A 19,334-nucleotide genomic window follows, 5' to 3' on the forward strand; every position below is an offset into this window, starting at 1 on the left:
ATTGCACAACTACTCATAAACACAAACCATTACAAAAACATGCCTTCAAACTGAAATGTAATATGCCAGTCATTGCAAAAGGCACAATTGTCAGTTTAACAGGAATAAACCTCTCTGTAAAGTGCCAATACAAAGATGGCTTCACTGCAGGCCAAACAGTCCAAATTTGAAAATACATGCAAGTAATCAGGTTTTGTTTTCCAGTCTGTTTTTGGATTTGATAGCTTTGTTTTAAACAAGTCGCTATGGTTCCCTTAAGCATTAATGTTTGAAAATAAACAAGAGTGCACAAGTTGAGGTAAAAGATGGTAAGAAAATGCAAACGGAATGATAATACGACTTAGCCCCCTCTTAAAGCTGATATCTTTCAACCCGTGGAACTTGTAAACTTCAATCTGCACAATTCCAGTCAACGTTGAACGTTGCAGAGGTTCAGCGTGAAAGTCAGCAAAGCATTTAAGTGACAGTTGTTTTGAAGACAGGATGTAGCGAGGGATCCCCCTAAGTGCGGCTCATAACGTTGGGGTAGTTGGCGGAGAGGAACACCAGGCAGTGCAGAAGGAGCGACACGTCAGAGTCTGTAGAGCACAAGAGAAAATCAAAAAGGCCTAAAAATATTGTAAGGTTTCCCATTCTACATATTCACATGTTGATAAAATACTTGCCCTTAGTTTGTATGTGGGAAAATATCCATTATTTTCATCAGTTAAGTTTCTAAAACCCTAAAAGACACCACAAGGTGGCGTTATGTAAGGAAAGGGACCTGAGGGAGACTTTATCCACACTGATAAGAATAGCAGCAGATGGCCTCTGGATTTTCATCCATTGAACCACCTCCTACAAGTGTGGTACCCCAGAATGAGGAAACACTGAAATAAAAAGATATAATTAACAAAGGCATAAAAATGTGAAATAAAACAGTAAAGTATGATACAGTAAAAGATTCGAAGGTAAATAGATTAAGACTGAATAAAATGATCAATTTCAAGCCATGTTAGAAAAGTATGTTTGAGCCTCCTTTCAAAACTATCAAGAGTCCCCACCCCCGATGTCCTCCGTCGTACTGTTCCATAGGTGAGGACCGAAGTGGCTGAATGCTGCTTCACCATAGGTTTTGGTCCTCACCCGAGAAAGTCAACAAACCGCTGCCAGAGGACCTCAGGGACCGCGAGGGCTGATATAATTAAAGCAAATAAGACCGATTGGATGGCCCAAGACCATGAAGAACTTTAAAAACTAGTAAGAGTGCCTTGAAATTAATCCTAAAACGCAAAGGTAACCAATGCAGCGATTTTAAAACTGGTGAAATGCGAGTTTTGTAATGGCTGTGAGCTGGCAATGCTCTTTTTGGGAAGACCGGAGAAAAGGGTGTTAGAATGATCTAAACGAGAATATTTAAAAGCATGTATCAGTACCTCTGTGTTTACCTGAGACAGACATCTGGCTATATTGTTGAGACAATGGAACCCATTTTTATTAATATTTTTGATATGTGGAAAAAATTAAGCTCAGCGTCGAAAATAGCGCCCACGTTTTTAATGAAATCTAACTGTCTGAAATCTTGTGGTTTGTGTGTCTCTCCGACTTTCAGGACCAATGACTAAGACCTCGGTTTTGTCCTGGTTTAGGAAGTTCTCTGCCATCTGAAATGCATGTTAACAGGTTATCGATAGGACTTGTGTGATCAGGGTTCCAATGTAGAGCTGGATGTCATCAGCATATTTATGGAAGCTGTGCCTCCTCATGAAATTCCTAAGGCAAAGCATATACAACTTAAAAAGTACTGGGCCTAGAATTAAACCTTGGGGAACCCCACATGTAACTTCATGGGTTCTGAAGGAACATGCATCCACAGCTACTAAGAAATGTCAGTCTGTGAGATGGAAACAAAACCAGTTTAAAACAGTACAAGAGATGCCCACTAGGTTTCGAAGTGTATTTCATAAAATCTAGTGGCCCCCTGTGTCACAGGCAGCACCGAGTAGCACCAGAATTGTAGGTTTATTAAATACCATACTAACTTGATATCATTTAAAATATTTAGAAGTGCAGTCTCTATCCTGTGGTTTATTCTTAAACCAGATTGAAATTGACCTAAAATGCTGTTTTCTTCTTAAAGTTTTCAGCTGAATAAAAACCATTTTTTCGAAAACTTTGTTCAACAATGGTACGTTGGACACTAGATGTTCATAATTAAAATGCTTGAGTCTAAATTACTCTTCTTCAGATGGGGCCTCACAACCGCCGTTTTTTTTTCTCCACCTTCTCTCATATCCTCTCATTTAGACTTTTGTAATGCCCTGCTCTCCAGTCTCCCCAAAACGAATGCTGCCAGCTGGCAGCTACTTTGAAATTCAGCATGTGTGTTTACAAGGTCTGGTGAATGCATCACAATCCAACTGTTTTAAAATCGCTGCATTGGCTCCACGTGCGTTTCAGGAACAATTGAATGGTGGATTTACTCATTTGAACAGTCTTGGGCCAATTTATGAGTCCGATCTGATTTGATTATATCAGACCTTGCGGTCCTCTGGCAGCAGAATGTCAACTGTTCCTAGTGTGAGAACCAAAACCTATTGAGTGTAGCATTCAGTCATTCTGGTCCTCGCTTATGGAACGGCCTGCCAGAGGACATCTGGTCTGCAGGGACCCTTGATATATTTAAGAGAAGGCTCAAAACCAACTTCTTTAATATGACTTTTACCGTAATTGATCATTTTTATTTAGTTTGATATGTTTTGCTTCTTACATTTATCCTGTAACATATTTTACTTTTTACACTTTTGTTCTGCATTTTTAAAATTGTATTATTTCAGTGTTTCTCCATGTGGCGTAGAGTGTTGTTCAATGGCTGAAAATTCTTTCCTGAAGCTATACCTTTTAGTGTGGACGAGCCCAAGGTCGCTTTCCTCACATGGTTAGTCCGTGCCTAACCACAAATACTAATTACATAATTTAATTTTCCTTATTATGTACTTTAATCAGTGTGTGTCTGTGTATTTGGTGTTCCAGGTTGTTGGGTTGGGAAAAAAGGAGTGGAAATTCATTAGCTGAAAGGTGCTATACAAATAAATATTACATTTTGAAAAATGGAGATTATGTTCTGCACTTGACCTTTAAGGGAAGAGGAGATGTGAAGCCACTGTCCCAACCATTCTCGGCACTGGTTAACAGCAAGAGTGTCTGAGTTAAGTCCCCTCAAATAGCAGGCCTGAAAAAAAAAAAAAAGGAAAAGAACTGAATGTGAGCTGCAGCTCTCCTGCAGAGGGCTCAAGTTTCGCACCTGTCTGACTTCAGAGTCTGAGAGTTGCCGAGGGCCGAGTTTATTCAGAGCTTGGTCAAGCTGGAGAAGCTCCAAGGCATGGCTGCTCAGTCGCCGACCAATCAGGAATCCGGGGAGGCGAGGCGTCAAGAACAGCAGCGAGCTTAACTTTCTCTAATGAAGTAAAAACAGGGTACGTACACCTTCTTCAAGCCCAAACTCAAGCAATTTTAAAAGAATTACAGAGGCAATTTCTCTAGTACCATTAAAAGAAGAAATCAGGTGTGAATCATCCATTTTGCAGACCCACAAGTATATGTGCCATTTATAAATACGTTTTTTAATCTTGCATGTGTCTTTATCAAGAAATGTGATTTTCAGATCCTAAGTCGCAAATATATTTGTTTTTTGGTCCAATTCCTTGTCACATTGGTGTTGGGTAAAACACAGCTTATACTTTCAGTTGCAGGAGGTTCTTATTAGAATTCACCAGAGAAAAATTACCTTATTTTTTGCATGGCCCATAATAAATGTATTAATTGTAATTAATAAGTAATATTTTCTAGAATACACATTTAATAGTGACCTGTTTAGCTTTAGCATGCACCTGTACTCTTGGGCACCACCTGTAGGGGGCGACAGCGCTTCATAGGACAATGCCATACAAACCGAAGGCGCTGCAGTTAATCACAAAACAAGAAAAAATGCAAAGCCCCCATAGAGCAATGTTGCTGTTTTTAATAAGCAGACCTGTTGAGAAACATGGCAACAATTTCAAACATTAAAAAACAATCGACCCAAATTTCAAGCACTTTTCAATTTTTGAAAACCAACATTCAAATTCAAGGATTTCAAACACTCGCACAAACCCTGTAACAAACACACACAGGGGAATACTCACATTTGGAAACTTGTGATGGTTGCCATTTTAAAACACAAATAAAATTGTCATCCAAGTTTCCATACAGTGAAGAAAATAAGTATTTGAACACCCTGCTATTTTGCATTTCCTCCCACTTAGAAATAGTGGAGGGGTCTGAAATTTTCATCGTAGATACACGTCCACTGTGAGAGAGATAAACTAACAAGAAAAATCCAGAAATCACAATGCTTGATTTTTTAACAATTTATCTGTGTGATATAGCTGCAAATAAGTATTTGAACACCTGTGTTTTATCGATAATTCTGACCCTGAAAGACCTGTTAGTCCGCCCATTAGAAGTCCACCTGCACTCCATGTATCATCCTGAAACAGATGCATAAAGACACCTGTCCACCCCATACAATGAGTAAGACTTTAACTTATAACATGGACCAAGACCAAAAAGCTGTTCAAAGACCCCAGAGACAAAATTGTACACCTCCACAAGGTTGTAAAAGGTCTACGAGGCAATTGCCAAGCAGCTTGGTGAAAAAAGGTCCACTGTTGGAGCAATCATTAGAAAATGGAAGAAGCTAAACATGACGGTCAATCTCAATCAGAGTGGAGCCCCAAGCAAGATATCACCTCGTGGGTTCTCAGTGATTCGAAAAAAGTGAGGAATCAGCTCGGAACTACACAACAGGAGTAAATCAATGACCTGAAAAAAGCTGGGACCTCCGTTTTCAAGGTTACTGTAGGTAATACACTAAGATGTCATGATTTGAAATCATGCATGGCATGGAAGCTTCCCCTGCTTAAACCACCACATGTCAAGGCCTGTCTTAGGCTTGCATATGACCATTTGGATGATACAGAGGAGTTATGGAAGAAAATTTTGTGGTTGGATCAGACCAAAACAGAACTTTTTGGTCACAATTCCACTAAGCGTGTTTGGGTGGCCAACTACAGATTCCTCAATATCCTGACAATATTTTGGGTCATAGGTGAGACAACTTTAACCTACCATTTGCGCCGTATTCAGCCTGCCCATGGCCAGTGGCGTCCCTGAAAACACACTCCGCACTGCAAGGATTTCTGACACTTTTGGTGTTGATCCGTTTTGCACCTGAAGTTGGAAAATAAACATACAAGCACGTTTGACTTGAGATCATCCAATAGGCATATTGTCAGTTACACGTTTTAATGCGTAAATAATACCATATTAAAAACACTGCAGTGAGTTGAGTTTGTCAAATACCAAGTAGTCAAGATGTGCCTTATGGATCAAAAGGCAAAAACTAAAGAAAAAGGCCAGGTTGTACTATGTTTGTGCAGTTAGAGCACCCTCTGGAGGTCTAATGAGTTTGTAGGTAGTGTTTTAGGTACCTTCAGTTGTTTTTAGGACCCGTATTAACCTTCAGATGGACTTTGTTGATGTGTATTTGTTTAAGCAGCTTTTTCCCAATTCCGGGTTGTTATTCAGTAATTGTGAGTCATATTTATTTTTCTTTTGACATTTTTTAATGTTAAATACTTAATGGTGGGGTGCGTCATTTGAGGTGCCCTTAAAAAGTTGAAAGTAGTATATGTACACTATTAAGTAAGTGTTAACAATGTCAAACAGAGTTCAAAGAGATCTTATGCTTTCGTTTCCCTTGCTGTCTATCTGCATTTATCTTACTTTTCGCAGAGCGGTTCGGGGCGTAACTCATTAAGTTGGAAAAATGGGGGGCGGGTGAGTGCTCGAGAGTGACGTCATGCTTGTCTCTGCCGTTTTTTTAAAGTTTCGTTTCTATTTTTGGTGAAACATTAAAACAGTGAAATCAAGAAGAGGCTAGCTGGTAGTCGAAAAGCCAACTCATACCCCAAGAAAGATGAAAAATAGAGTTTATTCAAGCGCTCTGGGAAATTCATGTTCTTGCACACGCATCATGAATGAGTAGACTGAGGCTACAATGATTACACAAGCCAGGAGATGGCGGCAAAGACTAACAAAGTTGGCCATTGTTCGTTTAGCTACTAGTCGTGTCTCACGCGGACAAGCTGTGGCAGTAAAACCTCATGAAAATGTTCTCAAAGATTTGATTACTCTTTGCAAGGCCTCTCGAGCATCGTCAAGTGATGAATAGCCGTCACTATGTAAACACAAAATAGGCAAAAAAAACAAATACCTGAGAGCACAAACTGTGAAGGCGAATGCGCAGTTGTGATTCTTTTAACTGCTTGCTAGCCTCCTGGAGACCTTGCAGAACCGGCCGGTGCTGTCGTGCCCTCAGCGAATGGTACAACTGTCGAAACTCCACCTGCTGCCTCGGAGTCCAGAAATGGCGGATCAGCACTTGGCGGGGGAAAAAGTACCTGCCCGGGTGGTGAAGAAACACGGATGGAAGCATTCATTAACTCATGGTGCAAAACTCTGAAAGGCTCTGCAGGCAGGAATCACTCACATCAAGAAGAAGACCAGGTAGTTGGCAAAAGGGGGAATAGAGATCAACACCAAGGGGACGCCTTTCAGCAAGTCACGGCGAAACTGCAAGACAAGACAAAGAGCACTGCTGATGGTGCTGTTGTTTGAACAGAAATGTTGTTAGTGATGGTAGAACTTGGTGAGCAATTTTTTAAATTTGTTTTTTGGAAGGTTGAGCTCCAAAAACGGGAATCAACTCACCTGCCTGAGCTTCTCCATTTCCCGATAAGACAAATCTTGGAACCGGACTCCATCGCTCGACATCCTACTTTTAATCCTAGTCACGTCCTTGGCATCTCGGAAAAAGAGCTTGAATCCTCCATTTTTTAGGAAAGAATCGGTCAATTACAACAAATTCCTTCGAAATGCATTGGAAGTACCGAAATGTATCAGCGAGCCACGCCAGCCTTCTTAAAGAGACATTGTGTTTTATTTAGCACCTCCTAGTGGTAAAAAGAACATTCAGTAAAAACAACAAAATGTATTTAAATAATAAGCACAAATTCATGAAGTATGTACGTGCTTTTGTTCAAATACTTTTAGAGAAATTTGTAGCTTTTTCACAAGAGGCTCACGTAGAGGAAACTGACATGATTTTCCACCATATTGCTGCCAAGGTTAAAGCACCTGTGAACCATGACCACAATAAACCAACATCTAGTGGCCAAATATTACTCAGTGTCCCAAAAGAAGGTTGGTGTTGTAATTTCCGCAAACCTAGCAAATGAAAGGATTGTTTTCAAATGGTGTTTGCCAAAAACGAGGCAACCACAATCATGCCACCTGACAATTGAGTCTTCATTTAGCCCCAAATTTGGATTGAAAGTTAGTGATTGCATGATTTTCATATTTACGTGAAGTCTTGATACAAAGTTCCTTACGTGTCGTTGAGCTCACCTTCCTTAAATGTATGGTAAAGCAAGTGAAAGCGTGGGAATCGTCTTTTGAGGAAGTTTTCATATTTGTTGTTGACCCACTGCAGTTTGGACGTCACATAGCGACCGAGCCCACGTCGAATTTCGGACGAGGAGTAATTTCTACACATAGGGAATAAAATGTCATCAGTTTTGGCTAAGAAAAAAAACGTGCACATCACGATAGGGAAAATTAAAAAAAACTTGTTCATTGCGTTATCGTTATCATGTGAGAATTGAAATAAAATTCACTAATGGATTGCTGCAAGCTTTAAATCAGGGCAGGACGGAAATGTCAACTGTGAAAGTCAGTAAGATTGCACATCTCTCATCTTAAGAACAATATCCAACCAACCTGAAGTGGTGACAGACACACGGAGCGTACAGTCCGTTTGCAATGTGCCCGCTTCCAACGCGCCATAATCGAATTCGGGACACATTGTTTGCGAGTGTCGAACAGGACAGCGCCATGTCTCACAAGGCCACTTCCGCCCAATTTACCGTAATGACAGAAAAGCACTATGACAACAACAACGAATCTACGACGTAATTTTGTCTATTTTAAACTTATTTATTGCTCATCTATTTTGTTACCACAAAACGTTCATTTTATATGATGCAATTGTACCGGTATTTTGCTTTGTTGGCTATAAATACAAATCGTGTTTTCAATGTTGACATTTTTACCCCAACATGACGTCAAACTGCGCATGCGTACTTTAAGCATAAATGTCAATCGCAACTACGTTTTGTCATTTTGGTTCACAATTTATCATCCATCCACTTTTTATCACGATGATGAAATAATGATGTGAAATAAACGCATTTTTTTGTAGAGTATTGTTTTATTGTGTAAAACTCTCGCTTGTAGTTTGTCCAAATGCTTTGCCGTACAACTTCCGCTGCTGATGCTTCTGCACTGTGCAAATTTTGTTTTTTCCACTTGAGTGAAAAACAAGAATGAATTGATCTCCCGATGGATTCCGTTTACTTGAGATTCGACTCATACAACTTTAAATCCGATGCACGGTTCCAGCAAGGCCTGCAGACGTTAGACGGCAGTGGGCGAGAGGCTGACCCACTTGACGCTAAACTCTTCTTTTACAACAGGTACAAACTAGTCTAGCTAGTAAGCTTGCTCGAATGGTTGCAAATAAAAAAGTTGCTGAACGCATTCACACTTTGTACACAAACTAGAAGGTTTCATATTGCAAACGTTTTTGTCTACCTCTCCGCAAGTAAACACCCATACCAGTTACTAAGAGTTGATGACTTAATATTTGGAACCGATTTTGACAATGACTAAAATTTGAATTCTATTGTCATCAAAAATACCACAACTCGCAATGCTACCAGTTGCATTTTGACTTTCTATTTAATCAATCTATCGGAGAAGTTTGTAAAAAAAAACAAAAACAAAAAAGAACGAATCAATAATGCAACCGTTCTTTGACTACATTGTGCAGGAGTTGAGCATATGTTTCATTTGTATTCATTTTAAATCTAAACAAGAGGGACGAAACATGAATTCCATCCTGCTCAGTGCAGTGGTGTCTGGTGAGGCACAGTTGAATTTACAAATAAATGAACCAAACATCTTGTGAATCAATCTATTTGCAGAACAAAAGAGAAATATATAAACTGTGTCTTATCATAACCTATAAACAAATTCTATGCACTGGTCATTTAATTAAAAGAATTAATGGATCGTCAAGTCAAGTCATTTTTATTTGTATAGCTCTGAATCACAAAGCGTCTCAAAGGGCTTCACCGAATACTACAACAAAAGTGCAAATACTACAAATATATAACTACAGTAATAGTAAATGTAAATGGTCTGCATTTTTATAGCACTTTTCAAGTCAATAAAGACCTTGCCAAAGCGCTTTACAATGTGCTTCACACTTACCCATTCAGACTCACAAACACTACAACTTTAACAAGGGAAAAGAAAGTGCTGCAAAATACAGAGAAAAAAAAATTACAATAATTTGATACTTAAATCAAAAGAGGGCAGCACGGCGGCGCTGTGCTTAGAGCGTGTGCGGCAGTTCTGAGGTCCTGTGTGGAGTTTGCATGTTCTCCCCATGCTTGCGTGGGTTTCCTCCGGGCACATGCATTTCAGGTTAATTGGCCGGCCCAAATTGTCCCTATGTGTGGATGAGCAACTGCATTGTATGTCCCTGTGTGCCCTCTGACTGACTGGCAACCAGTTCAGGGTGTCCCCTGCCCACTGCCCGAGGATGGCTGGGATGGGATAAACAGTGCAGATAATGGATGGATAGAAGTCGAGAGAATAATAATAATGATTACATTAATATCCCACAAGGGGGAACTTCTAAAGCAGGGGTGGCGAACAAGTTTTACACAAAGAGCCGAAATTTTTAACTGTGAGAGTCAAAGAGCCACACTACACGCTGACCTGCCATGACAGACAGACACACACAAACACACACAATTAAAACATATTATTTCCCATAACACACTCCTCTCCTTACAATACAAGTATTGTTCTTGTGTTGATTTCAAGGAAAGTGTCCACCCTCAATACACACAAAAAAAAAAAAAAAATAAACATGAAAAAAGGCAAAGAGCCACAGTATATAGAAAATATGATTAGGCAAAGAGCCGCATTCTTATTGGCCAAGAGCCGCATGCGGCTCTAGAGCCACGTGTTCGCCATCCCTGCTCTAAAGCCTATTGTGTATTATTTTCACATTGGGAATGTTGATTATGTACAAAAATAAAACCCCCAAAAACAAGGGGGTTTACATTTTTCATATTTTTTAGCAAATATAAATTACCGGTACTACAAAATCAATATCAAATTTAGTGCTAAAAAGAATCTGTATTATTTTGCTTTCATTCTGAAAAGAAAAAAAATGACTATAGAAACAGTACAAATGTGATACCAAATATTAAAAAAATGCTGCTACTGAAATACTAGACATTTACAGTAAAATTAAAAAAATAATACAGATACACTACTACAGTAATACAGACATAGTACCACAGAAATACTGGCCCAGAGATCATATAAAATTTATGTTATTGTCCATAACCGAAAAAAAATGTCCATGCAACGAGAAAACAAATACTGGATCCCTTGTCTCACTATTGCCTTCTGACACGAGGCAAGATAATTGTGTGCCTAACTCTGAATTTGCAGACACCTAGCACAGAAGTACGTGACATACTATTTGTATTAATATTCACGAGATCACGTGAAAATTCAGCGACTTTGAAAAAGAATTCGAAAAATTGTGAAGTATAATGAGAAAGAACTTTTCCAGCGAATATATATATATATATATATATATATATATATATATATATATAAAACCATTTTGTTGATTTTTAATTTTATATTTCCATGATGATAGGTAAGGCTGTGCCTCACCGGCCTCTCCTGACTACACGACACTGAGTGTAATTGTGCACCACTACAAAAAGAGTCGAGATCCCAATATTAGTCTTCTTTGTTCAAAGAACTGAAACAATCTTCTGTCTTGTGTCTCAGGTTTGTGGAGCCACTGGACTGCCTTGGCTACAAAGCGTGGTCCGGGTCAGCTTCAAAGATCCTGCCTCCATCTTGGGGTGATGCCGGAAGACAAACGGACAAAACGTCTAAAGAGTCCGAGTCGGACAAGTCGCTTTCCTTTGCTGAGGTGATGCAGCTTGTCCAAGAGGGCAAAGAAGTGCCAGGAGTGACCAAAATAGACATACAGGCAAGCAACTCCAGTGCCACTCCATCACAAATGTCACGGATACGCAAACCCTGGGAGGCGGCGGCAGAGCCCAAGTGACAATTCACTCCGTAATTTCCTCGCACACCAAGCGATTCCTCAGATTTTTATCGTCAAATTGGACAAAGCTTCTTCTTGACAAGATCAGCGGGAACAAAATGTTGGGATTGACTTTTTGTCTCTCAAAGAAAAACATTTTTTGAGAGGCTTGGCAATTTGAATCGTACAGATTTTCAACCAATTTGTGGATCGTTGTTATTTAAAATGCTCAAAAACGTGGCCTCAGCGTAGAAATAGTGAACAGCTGAACAAAAATAAGCATTCCTGCTGCTCTGCGGGAAAAGAAACTTTGCACGTGAAACTTTTCACATTTACAATGTTAGAAGGTTCATGTTTAAACGTTTCCGTTTTCTTTCTGGAATTCACGTGTCTCCGACATCGAGGTTAACATGGGGTGAGAATCGAAATATTTTGGAGGGTGTTTTGAAAGGCTGAAATGTATACTGGTGGTACTACATATAACATTTCTGGTTTAAAATGACACTGTGTACTATGTAGTGCCTCCTAGTGGTACCAAAAAAATCACTCATGAAAAATAATATTGATTTGAATAATAGTCATGATACATGAACTATCATATAATCGTGCATTTTTTTTTTTCAAATACTGGTAGGTTGAGACATTTTTATTTATTTTAAATGAGAGTCACCAAGAGGGAGCTGACAAGATTGTCACTGTCTGACATTTTGCTGTTACGGGTACTCCCCAAAAAACAAAACAAAAAGAAAAACCTCAAAAGGCTGTGGAAAAGATAGACCCCCCGAAGCTCCTGGGTTTTAAAGCAATTTACTTGTCCAAAACCATGCTTAAATTAATCATTTAAGTAACATCTTTAGAAGATTTAAATAACAAAATAATTTGCCCACATACCCGATTTTTTTGTAAATAAGGCAGGGTCAGTTCAAATGCAGTTCGGACCCTGCAGCTTGTGCAACGATGCGGCCAATTTATGCAATTTTTCTAACGGCCGCCAGGGTGCGCCAGAGCAATAAAGGTAAGAGTGAGACAGTCGGATTTTTAATTTGTTTGCTAAGTGAAAAAGTAAAAGTGAAAAAGTCGGAATTCCGACTATAGTCGGAAAAATCACATCCCTGTTTTCTGTATTATTGCCTCAGTTGTATAATCAAAATGTGATTATTTTTCCTCTTGGTAGGTTCATACTTTTTGTATTTTGTCTACAGTAACTTTCTTTAGTTTGATCAGAATAAGGGCTCTGATACAATACCAAATAAGGACATAACAGTTCTCCTATAAACAGGATTTTCTAAGGAAGGGTCTATATCAGTGCTTCTCATTTTTTTGTGAGGTGAGGCACAATTTTTTTCCATACATTTTTCTCATAATTTGTCTGAAATGTGGCTCAGTGTGTAATATGATAAATGCTGCTTTAAAAAAGAAAGTGTATTTAATTCAGTCATGTAAATTAAAATTGATGGGATTGATTTTTCTTGGTCGTTCAAATTTCTGCCGCGATTTCATTATGTTTATGAGAACACCACTGAAGAAACTCTTTGACGCAATGAAAATATATCCTCAGGTATGGTGAGACAAAGATTAATTGATTTGGCTCAGACGGTGCAAAGCATGTGTGGTGGCCACCAGGTAAGGAGTACAAACATGTTTGTGTCGTGTCTAGTCAAGCATACAGGGAGTGCAGAATTATTAGGCAAGTTGTATTTTTGAGGATTAATTTTATTATTGAACAACAACCATGTTCTTAATGAACCCAAAAGTCTCATTAATATCAAAGCTGAATATTTTGGAAGTTGGAGTGGGGCTTTTTTAGTTTTAGCTATTTTAGGAGGATATCTGTGTGTGCAGGTGACTATTACTGTGCATAATTATTAGGCAACTTAACAAAAAACAAATGTATACCCATTTCAATTATTTATTTTCATCAGGGAAACCAATATAACAGCTCAACATTCACAAATATACATTTCTGACATTCAAAAACAAAACAAAAACAAATCAGTGACCAATATAGCCACCTTTCTTTGCAAGGACACTCAAAAGCCTGCCATCCATGGATTCTGTCAGTGCTTTGATCTGTTCACGATCAACATTGCGTGCAGCAGCAACCACAGCCTCTCAGACACTGTTCAGAGAGGTGTACTGTTTTCCCTCCTTGTAAATCTCACATTTGATGAGGGACCACAGGTTCTCTATGGGGTTCAGATCAGGTGAACAAGGAGGCCATGTCATTAGTTTTTCTTCTTTTAGACCCTTTCTTGCCAGCCACGCTGTGGAGTACTTGGATGCGTGTGATGGAGCGTTGTCCTGCATGAAAATCATGTTTTTCTTGAAGGATGCGGACTTCTTCCTGCACCACTGCTTGAAGAAGGTGTCTTCCAGAAACTGGCAGTAGGACTGGGAGTTGAGCTTGAGTCCATCCTCAACCCGAAAAGGCCCCACAAGCTCATCTTTGATGATACCAGCCCATACAGGTACCCCACCTCCACCTTGCTGGCGTCTGAGGCGGACTGGAGCTCTCTGCCCTTTACCGATCCAGCCACGGGCCCATCCATCTGGCCCATCAAGACTCACTCTCTTTTCATCAGTCCATAAAACCTTGGAAAAATCCGTCTTGAGATTTTTCTTGGCCCAGTCTTGACGTTTCAGCTTGTGTGTCTTGTTCAGTGGTGGTCGTTTTTCAGCCTTTCTTACCTTGGCCATGTCTCTGAGTATTGCACACCTTGTGCTTTTGGGCACTCCAGTGATGTTGCAGCTCTGAAATATGGCAAAACTGGTGGCAAGTGGCATCTTGGCAGCTGTACGCTTGACTTTTCTCAGTTCACGGGCAGTTATTTTGCACCTTGGTTTTTCTACACGCTTCTTGCGACTCTGTTGACTATTTTGAATGTAACGCTTGATTGTTCGATGATCACGCTTCAGAAGCTTGGCAATTTTAAGAGTGCTGCATCCCTCTGCAAGATATCTCACTATTTTTGACTTTTCAGAGCCTGTCAAGTCCCTCTTCTGACCCATTTTGCCAAAGGAAAGGAAATTGCCTAATAATTATGCACACCTGATATAGGGTGTTGATGTCATTAGACCACACCCCTTCTCATTACAGAGATGCACATCACCTGATATGCTTAATTGGTAGTAGGCTTTCGAGCCTATACAGCTTGGAGTAAGACAACATGCATAAAGAGGATGATGTGGTCAAAATACTCATTTGCCTAATAATTCTGCACTCCCTGTAGTGTTGGGAACGTCATGGTTTGGGGTTGCATAAGTGCAAATAGACTTGGGGAGTAGCTTTTCATTGAGGAAAACTCAAGCCCGTACAAGCACGTACTGTGAAATGATCCCCTCAACTTTAGGGTGTGCTCACTTTTGTTACAAGGGGTTTAAGTAATAATGGCTATATTTTGAATTTTTTTTGGGTGGGGGATATACATTTACACTGATATATAAGCTCTATACTGACTATCTCTTATTATGTCAAAGTGATGTTTCTTCAGTGTTTTTCAATTAAACATAAGGATGAAATCTCTGCAGAAATGGGAAAGGGTACTCACTTACGTGACATAAGGCACACTGCCATGACTAAAGGGAGACGTGAATACATTTAAAACAGATTTTTATTTCTTTTCTATATCTGGTCGCAGCAACTAATACAAATTACATCTCCGCATTCAAAACAAACACTTTCTGACATGTCAAAGGAATAACGTGGAGTTGGAAGAATTCAAATTTGCTTGTAAAAACAATATTTATTCATCACAGTGTTTACTTTTTGGATTGTAAATAGTTTGCACGCATGTCTGGAAAACTCCATGATATAAAAAAGCAAATTCATTAGCAGCAAATGTAACTCTGGTCCTTGGAAACAGATCTACATTTCAAACAGATTAACAAATTAAATTCAAAAGGTTAGCACATTTGATCAAAACGACTACAGCATAAGCTTTCATCTCAGGTTCTATAATCCTCGTATCATTTCATGGCAGGACAATCAATGTCACAGTAGTTTCATCTTTATTAAGGCGCCAAAAGTTTGTCATTCTACTCACAATGGAGTTTTTTAGAGTAACCATGGGTAAGGTCAATTCATTTCATTTCATAAGGTCACATAGACAAGAGAAAAGCTTCTTAAAACACATGAATGGTATACAAATTAAAATCAAGAAAATATCACAAACAGCAAAATTTTAAGAAAAGAGTGAAAATGTGGATTAGCACCTTTAAAAATTCTAGCACCGATAAATTGCATTTTCACCATCACACCCTAAATAAAAGAGTTACATCCATCATGGTTCAATGCACTTAGCTAAAAACACAATTAAAAAAAAAAACGACAATTCCGCTATATATAAATAGTTAGACCCTATCAAAATAAAAGAATAATGATACATTGAGGTAGAAAATAGCAGCCTTCATCAGGAGGTTAGTTGTTTTTGACCAAAACGAACACAAAACGTTTATAGGAATTGGTTTGGTTTGCTTTCAACAAAAGCGTTTACTGTCTGTCAAGCTGCGTTCAAGCAGTTTCTACAAAAAAAGTCAAAGAGAATCGTTTTTTCACTGGCTAAGTGTGGTCAATGAAGTCGCTCAGCTTGTCTGCCAAATTGAGGTGAGTGCATTTCTCTAACGGCGAAAGCGGTGGTTCTCGATTGGTGTGTCGGGACCCAGAAGGGCAAAATAATACTAAGAAAAGAAAAAAATAACTGAGGGTCAAGCAACAATTCCGTGATTTCTTGGTCGATTTTTTTGCATTACTTTTGTTGTATTCCTGTAGTTGTATTTTTGAAGTCGTATTTAGTACTACAATAGTATGTTTGTAGTAATAAATATCGTTTTTTAGTCACACAAAAGTACTTTTAAAATCCCTAGCGCAAAACTTGTGCTTTTAGTGACTTTAGAGAGTAGATTGTTGCACCACTTTCATTGCTAGCTAGCAATTTCACACACAGACACACACACTGATTAAGTCGTATCCAAATGATCATTTCTTTTTACGTGCATTTTTTCCCAAGAGGATTATTACACTCGGCTCTAAAATCCTGATCTTTTTCTAAACAGGAGGATTTTCGTATAGTGGGCCTGACACGAGGCCTTGCCATTTGAACTGAGGTGAGATTTGAGATTAGCACAAATTACTTTTCTCCCAAGGACCCCACAAAAGGCATTTTCGGTGTCCCGCATCGTTATATATAGCACTTGTAAGTAGGGGCAAGTTGTGTCTTGGTTACCGGTAATTTTTCTTTTTTTTTCTATGGAGGGCCAATCCTGCCATAAGTAGAAAAAAAAGTATGAATAAACACCGACAAATATATGCCATGTAAATAAATGCACACGAAAATCCATCCATCCATTATTTGCACTGCTTATCCTCAGTAGGGTCACGGGGGTGCTGGAGCCTATCCCAGCTATCTTGGGGCAGTGGGCAGGGGACACCCTCAACTGGTTGCCAGCCAGTCGCAGGGCACAGAGACAGACAACTCACTCGCTCATTTACACCTAGGGACAATTTGGACCGGCCAGTTAACCTGCATGTTTTTGGAATGTGGGAGGAAACCGGAGTAACCGGGGGAAACCCACGCAAGCACGGGGAGAACATGCAAACTCCACACAGGAGGTTCGATCTCATGAGCTCAGAACTGTGCCCCACACGCGCTAACCACTGCGCCGCCGTGCTGCCTGCACACGAAAATAAATCACATAATACCTAAATATATGAAATAAATTGCAATATATTCATTTGTTTGGGCAATTTGTAATTTTTTGTCATTGGAATATTTCAGTATTTATTAAAAAAACAACAGAAAGTTGTCCTGAAAGATATAAACAAACGCAAAAAGCACGACTAGGAAACCACTGAATATGACCTTGTTTTTATTTATATCTTTCAGGATGACTCTCTGTTTTCTCCATTCGTCTCTGGTACCATGAGTACAAATAGTCAGAGAATGAGATCAAATTGAATGCCTTTTCACATGTCATTCACTGGTCGGCTAGTGGTTAGGTTTTGGCAATCTCACCATCACGACTCATACAATGCATAAAATATTTTTACGATTATGGTCAGCGATGTATATTGATTGAGTAATCATTGCACAAAATACGGTACTATGCCGAAAACCTTGTGTAGATAAACGAATAAATACTGTATGCATTTCCGATTTTATTTAGCAGTATATACGGGGCACCGGGTACTTACAAATTACTCGACAGTTTGGGGTTCTTAGTTGCACCTTATAGTCCCTGAAAATACAGTATATAGAAATATATTTGTAGGCATTGATTTATTTCTATATATGGCGTGATTTGGTTTTCGCTAATTTTCCTCAGCAGCATTTTTTTACTTAACTTTTAAGAAAATACCGCCTATTTGTTGTGCAAACAGGTGCTTCAAACACAGTTTATAAAACAATATGACACTTTTCTTCTTATTTTTGAAATGACACATTCCCCTTTGGAACAATAAAAGCTTTTCCAGCGTTTAAAAAAATCATAACAGTAAAATCATCTTTTAAAATTGCTCTTGTGCACAGATTTCATATGTGCTTTAGAGTTACAACAACAACAAGAAAAAAGGAAAATCATAAAAATAGAAAAATCTCCCACTTGCTTTGGGTGTGTACAAGCACACGCCGCTTGTGCAGATGAGCAAATTTGCACCGGCCAGAGGACTTACGGGCACGTCTGCTGCGATTCGCATTCAAAATAATCTTTGAGCGGCGCCAGAAGATGGCGGATGACTGGCACGCTCCAGGAACGCCCAAGCACCCTTTGCCGTTGGGTGCGGCCCATGTTGTTCACGTCAGTGTAGTGTTTGGGGAAGCCGAAAATCCTACACACGAAAACACATGACAAGAAAATCATTTAATGTTTATTCGAAACAAGCAGGATGGCCCGGCGTTGTCAGGCATTCTTCTTGGGCGAGGTTGTTTGGGTTGTTAGTGAGCCAAACCCGGTAATTCCCATCACTAACCGCTCGTTATTATAACGTCTCCAAATTCACTCGAGGATAATTATCTGGGAAGCGATGTAATATTGAAATGTGTCACTGCCTTTACTCTATTTAGTTATGGTTGTAGGATTTTTGCATTTAGAACCTCTTCATTATTCAAGTAATTGATAACTTTGTCATTCATTTAGTCGAAATCATGTAACTTCTTCATATATCCAATTGTGATTATTCAGGTTCTCTATTATTTCAGGAGTGTTATAATTTGTAGCCAGACGTTACCTTGAGCGCCATGAAAGCCCGCTAGAACTGGTTTAGACAAAGGCTCGTTTCCTAAAGTTTCATTTTCTTTCCAACTCAAAGAGCGGCCTTTTAGTATAAAAATGATAGTAAGCCATTTTGGTTTTGGCAGTCATGTTTTGTCAACAGCCATTGTCTTCCAGTCATCTGTGCCCAAAATATTCTGTGAATAAAACTTTTGAGGGAGCTGCTCATAGCCCCAGCCTTTATTCTGATAACCTACCTTCTCGGTACTCTGAATCAAATGAAAATAGTCATTTTACAACAGAAAAATACACAATTTATTTTTAAAAATAACATGGAAGTTTTGTGTTAGTCACACATATTCATTTTTGTTTTGTTGTATTTCCTTGTTTTAAGTTTCTTGATTTCAAAAAGAACATATAGGGTGGTTTTAAAAAAACAGACTTCAGTTTGATTGTAACTGTGTTTCTATTAGGCGTTGACCATTTCTTTTAATGAAATTCTTAGAAGACAAAGCACCGTTTCTTTTTTGGGGGTGCAGTAGTAAGGCTAAAACTTTGATACATGTAGCGCCAAGCTCTTCAGACCTCAACAAAAATAATGAGCAAGACTGTATATGTAAGGGAAATTATGGTGTAAATGTGCCTTTTATACTATATTCTATCCAATACATACGTTTACGTTTATATTTCTATAGCGCTCAATAAATGTGTGGCAGACGCCTTCAGGGTCAGGAGAGTAGGTTTCCAAGCCAAAGGAACTTTGTCTCTACAGCCTGGACGCCACTGGTGGACTCCCTATCTGTTATCAAAGTCCTTTCGACTAACCCATACAACCCAA

General features: G+C 39.1%; 3 protein-coding genes across 3 annotated transcripts in view; 1 reads left to right on the top strand and 2 right to left on the bottom strand.

The window, feature by feature from the left end:
* Positions 1–40: 40 nt before the first annotated feature.
* Positions 41–8,112, bottom strand: letmd1 (LETM1 domain containing 1). Its single transcript, XM_088332396.1, has 9 exons — positions 7,861–8,112; positions 7,489–7,628; positions 6,793–6,908; positions 6,572–6,654; positions 6,296–6,482; positions 5,149–5,250; positions 3,284–3,436; positions 3,115–3,211; positions 41–578 (listed from the first exon to the last, which is right to left on the bottom strand). Exons 1-9 carry the CDS (start codon positions 7,974–7,976, stop codon positions 502–504), a joined length of 1,071 nt encoding a protein of 356 aa, XP_088188522.1. The 5' UTR covers positions 7,977–8,112; the 3' UTR covers positions 41–501.
* Positions 8,113–8,259: 147 nt separating this feature from the next.
* LOC148370070 (uncharacterized) lies at positions 8,260–12,758 on the top strand. Its single transcript, XM_088330044.1, has 2 exons — positions 8,260–8,615; positions 11,026–12,758. Exons 1-2 carry the CDS (start codon positions 8,482–8,484, stop codon positions 11,309–11,311), a joined length of 420 nt encoding a protein of 139 aa, XP_088186170.1. The 5' UTR covers positions 8,260–8,481; the 3' UTR covers positions 11,312–12,758.
* A 2,201-nt stretch (positions 12,759–14,959) lies between these two features.
* LOC148370071 (DNA (cytosine-5)-methyltransferase 3C-like) overlaps positions 14,960–19,334 on the bottom strand; it is a 49,229-nt gene continuing 44,854 nt past the window's right edge. Inside the window, exon 25 of the mRNA XM_088329836.1 lies at positions 14,960–18,113. Coding sequence (XP_088185962.1) covers positions 17,954–18,113 — 160 coding nt within the window. The 3' untranslated portion in view covers positions 14,960–17,953. The remainder of the gene's footprint in view (positions 18,114–19,334) is intronic.

The sequence above is a fragment of the Urocampus carinirostris genome, chromosome 3, assembly GCF_059441175.1.
Source record: "Urocampus carinirostris isolate Australia breed hairy pipefish chromosome 3, RoL_Ucar_1.0, whole genome shotgun sequence".
Lineage (NCBI taxonomy): Eukaryota > Metazoa > Chordata > Actinopteri > Syngnathiformes > Syngnathidae > Urocampus > Urocampus carinirostris.

Coding starts and splice junctions, on each gene's coding strand:
- LOC148370070 (XM_088330044.1), top strand. CDS start 8,482: ATGGATTCCGTTTACTTGAGATTCGACTCATACAACTTTAAATCCGAT. Junction 8,616..11,025: donor AAACTCTTCTTTTACAACAG/GTACAAACTAGT, acceptor CTTGTGTCTCAG/GTTTGTGGAGCCACTGGACT.
- letmd1 (XM_088332396.1), bottom strand. CDS start 7,976: ATGGCGCTGTCCTGTTCGACACTCGCAAACAATGTGTCCCGAATTCGA. Junction 6,909..7,488: donor TTACCATACATTTAAGGAAG/GTGAGCTCAACG, acceptor TAAAAAATGGAG/GATTCAAGCTCTTTTTCCGA. Junction 6,483..6,571: donor TACCTGGTCTTCTTCTTGAT/GTGAGTGATTCC, acceptor CCACCCGGGCAG/GTACTTTTTCCCCCGCCAAG.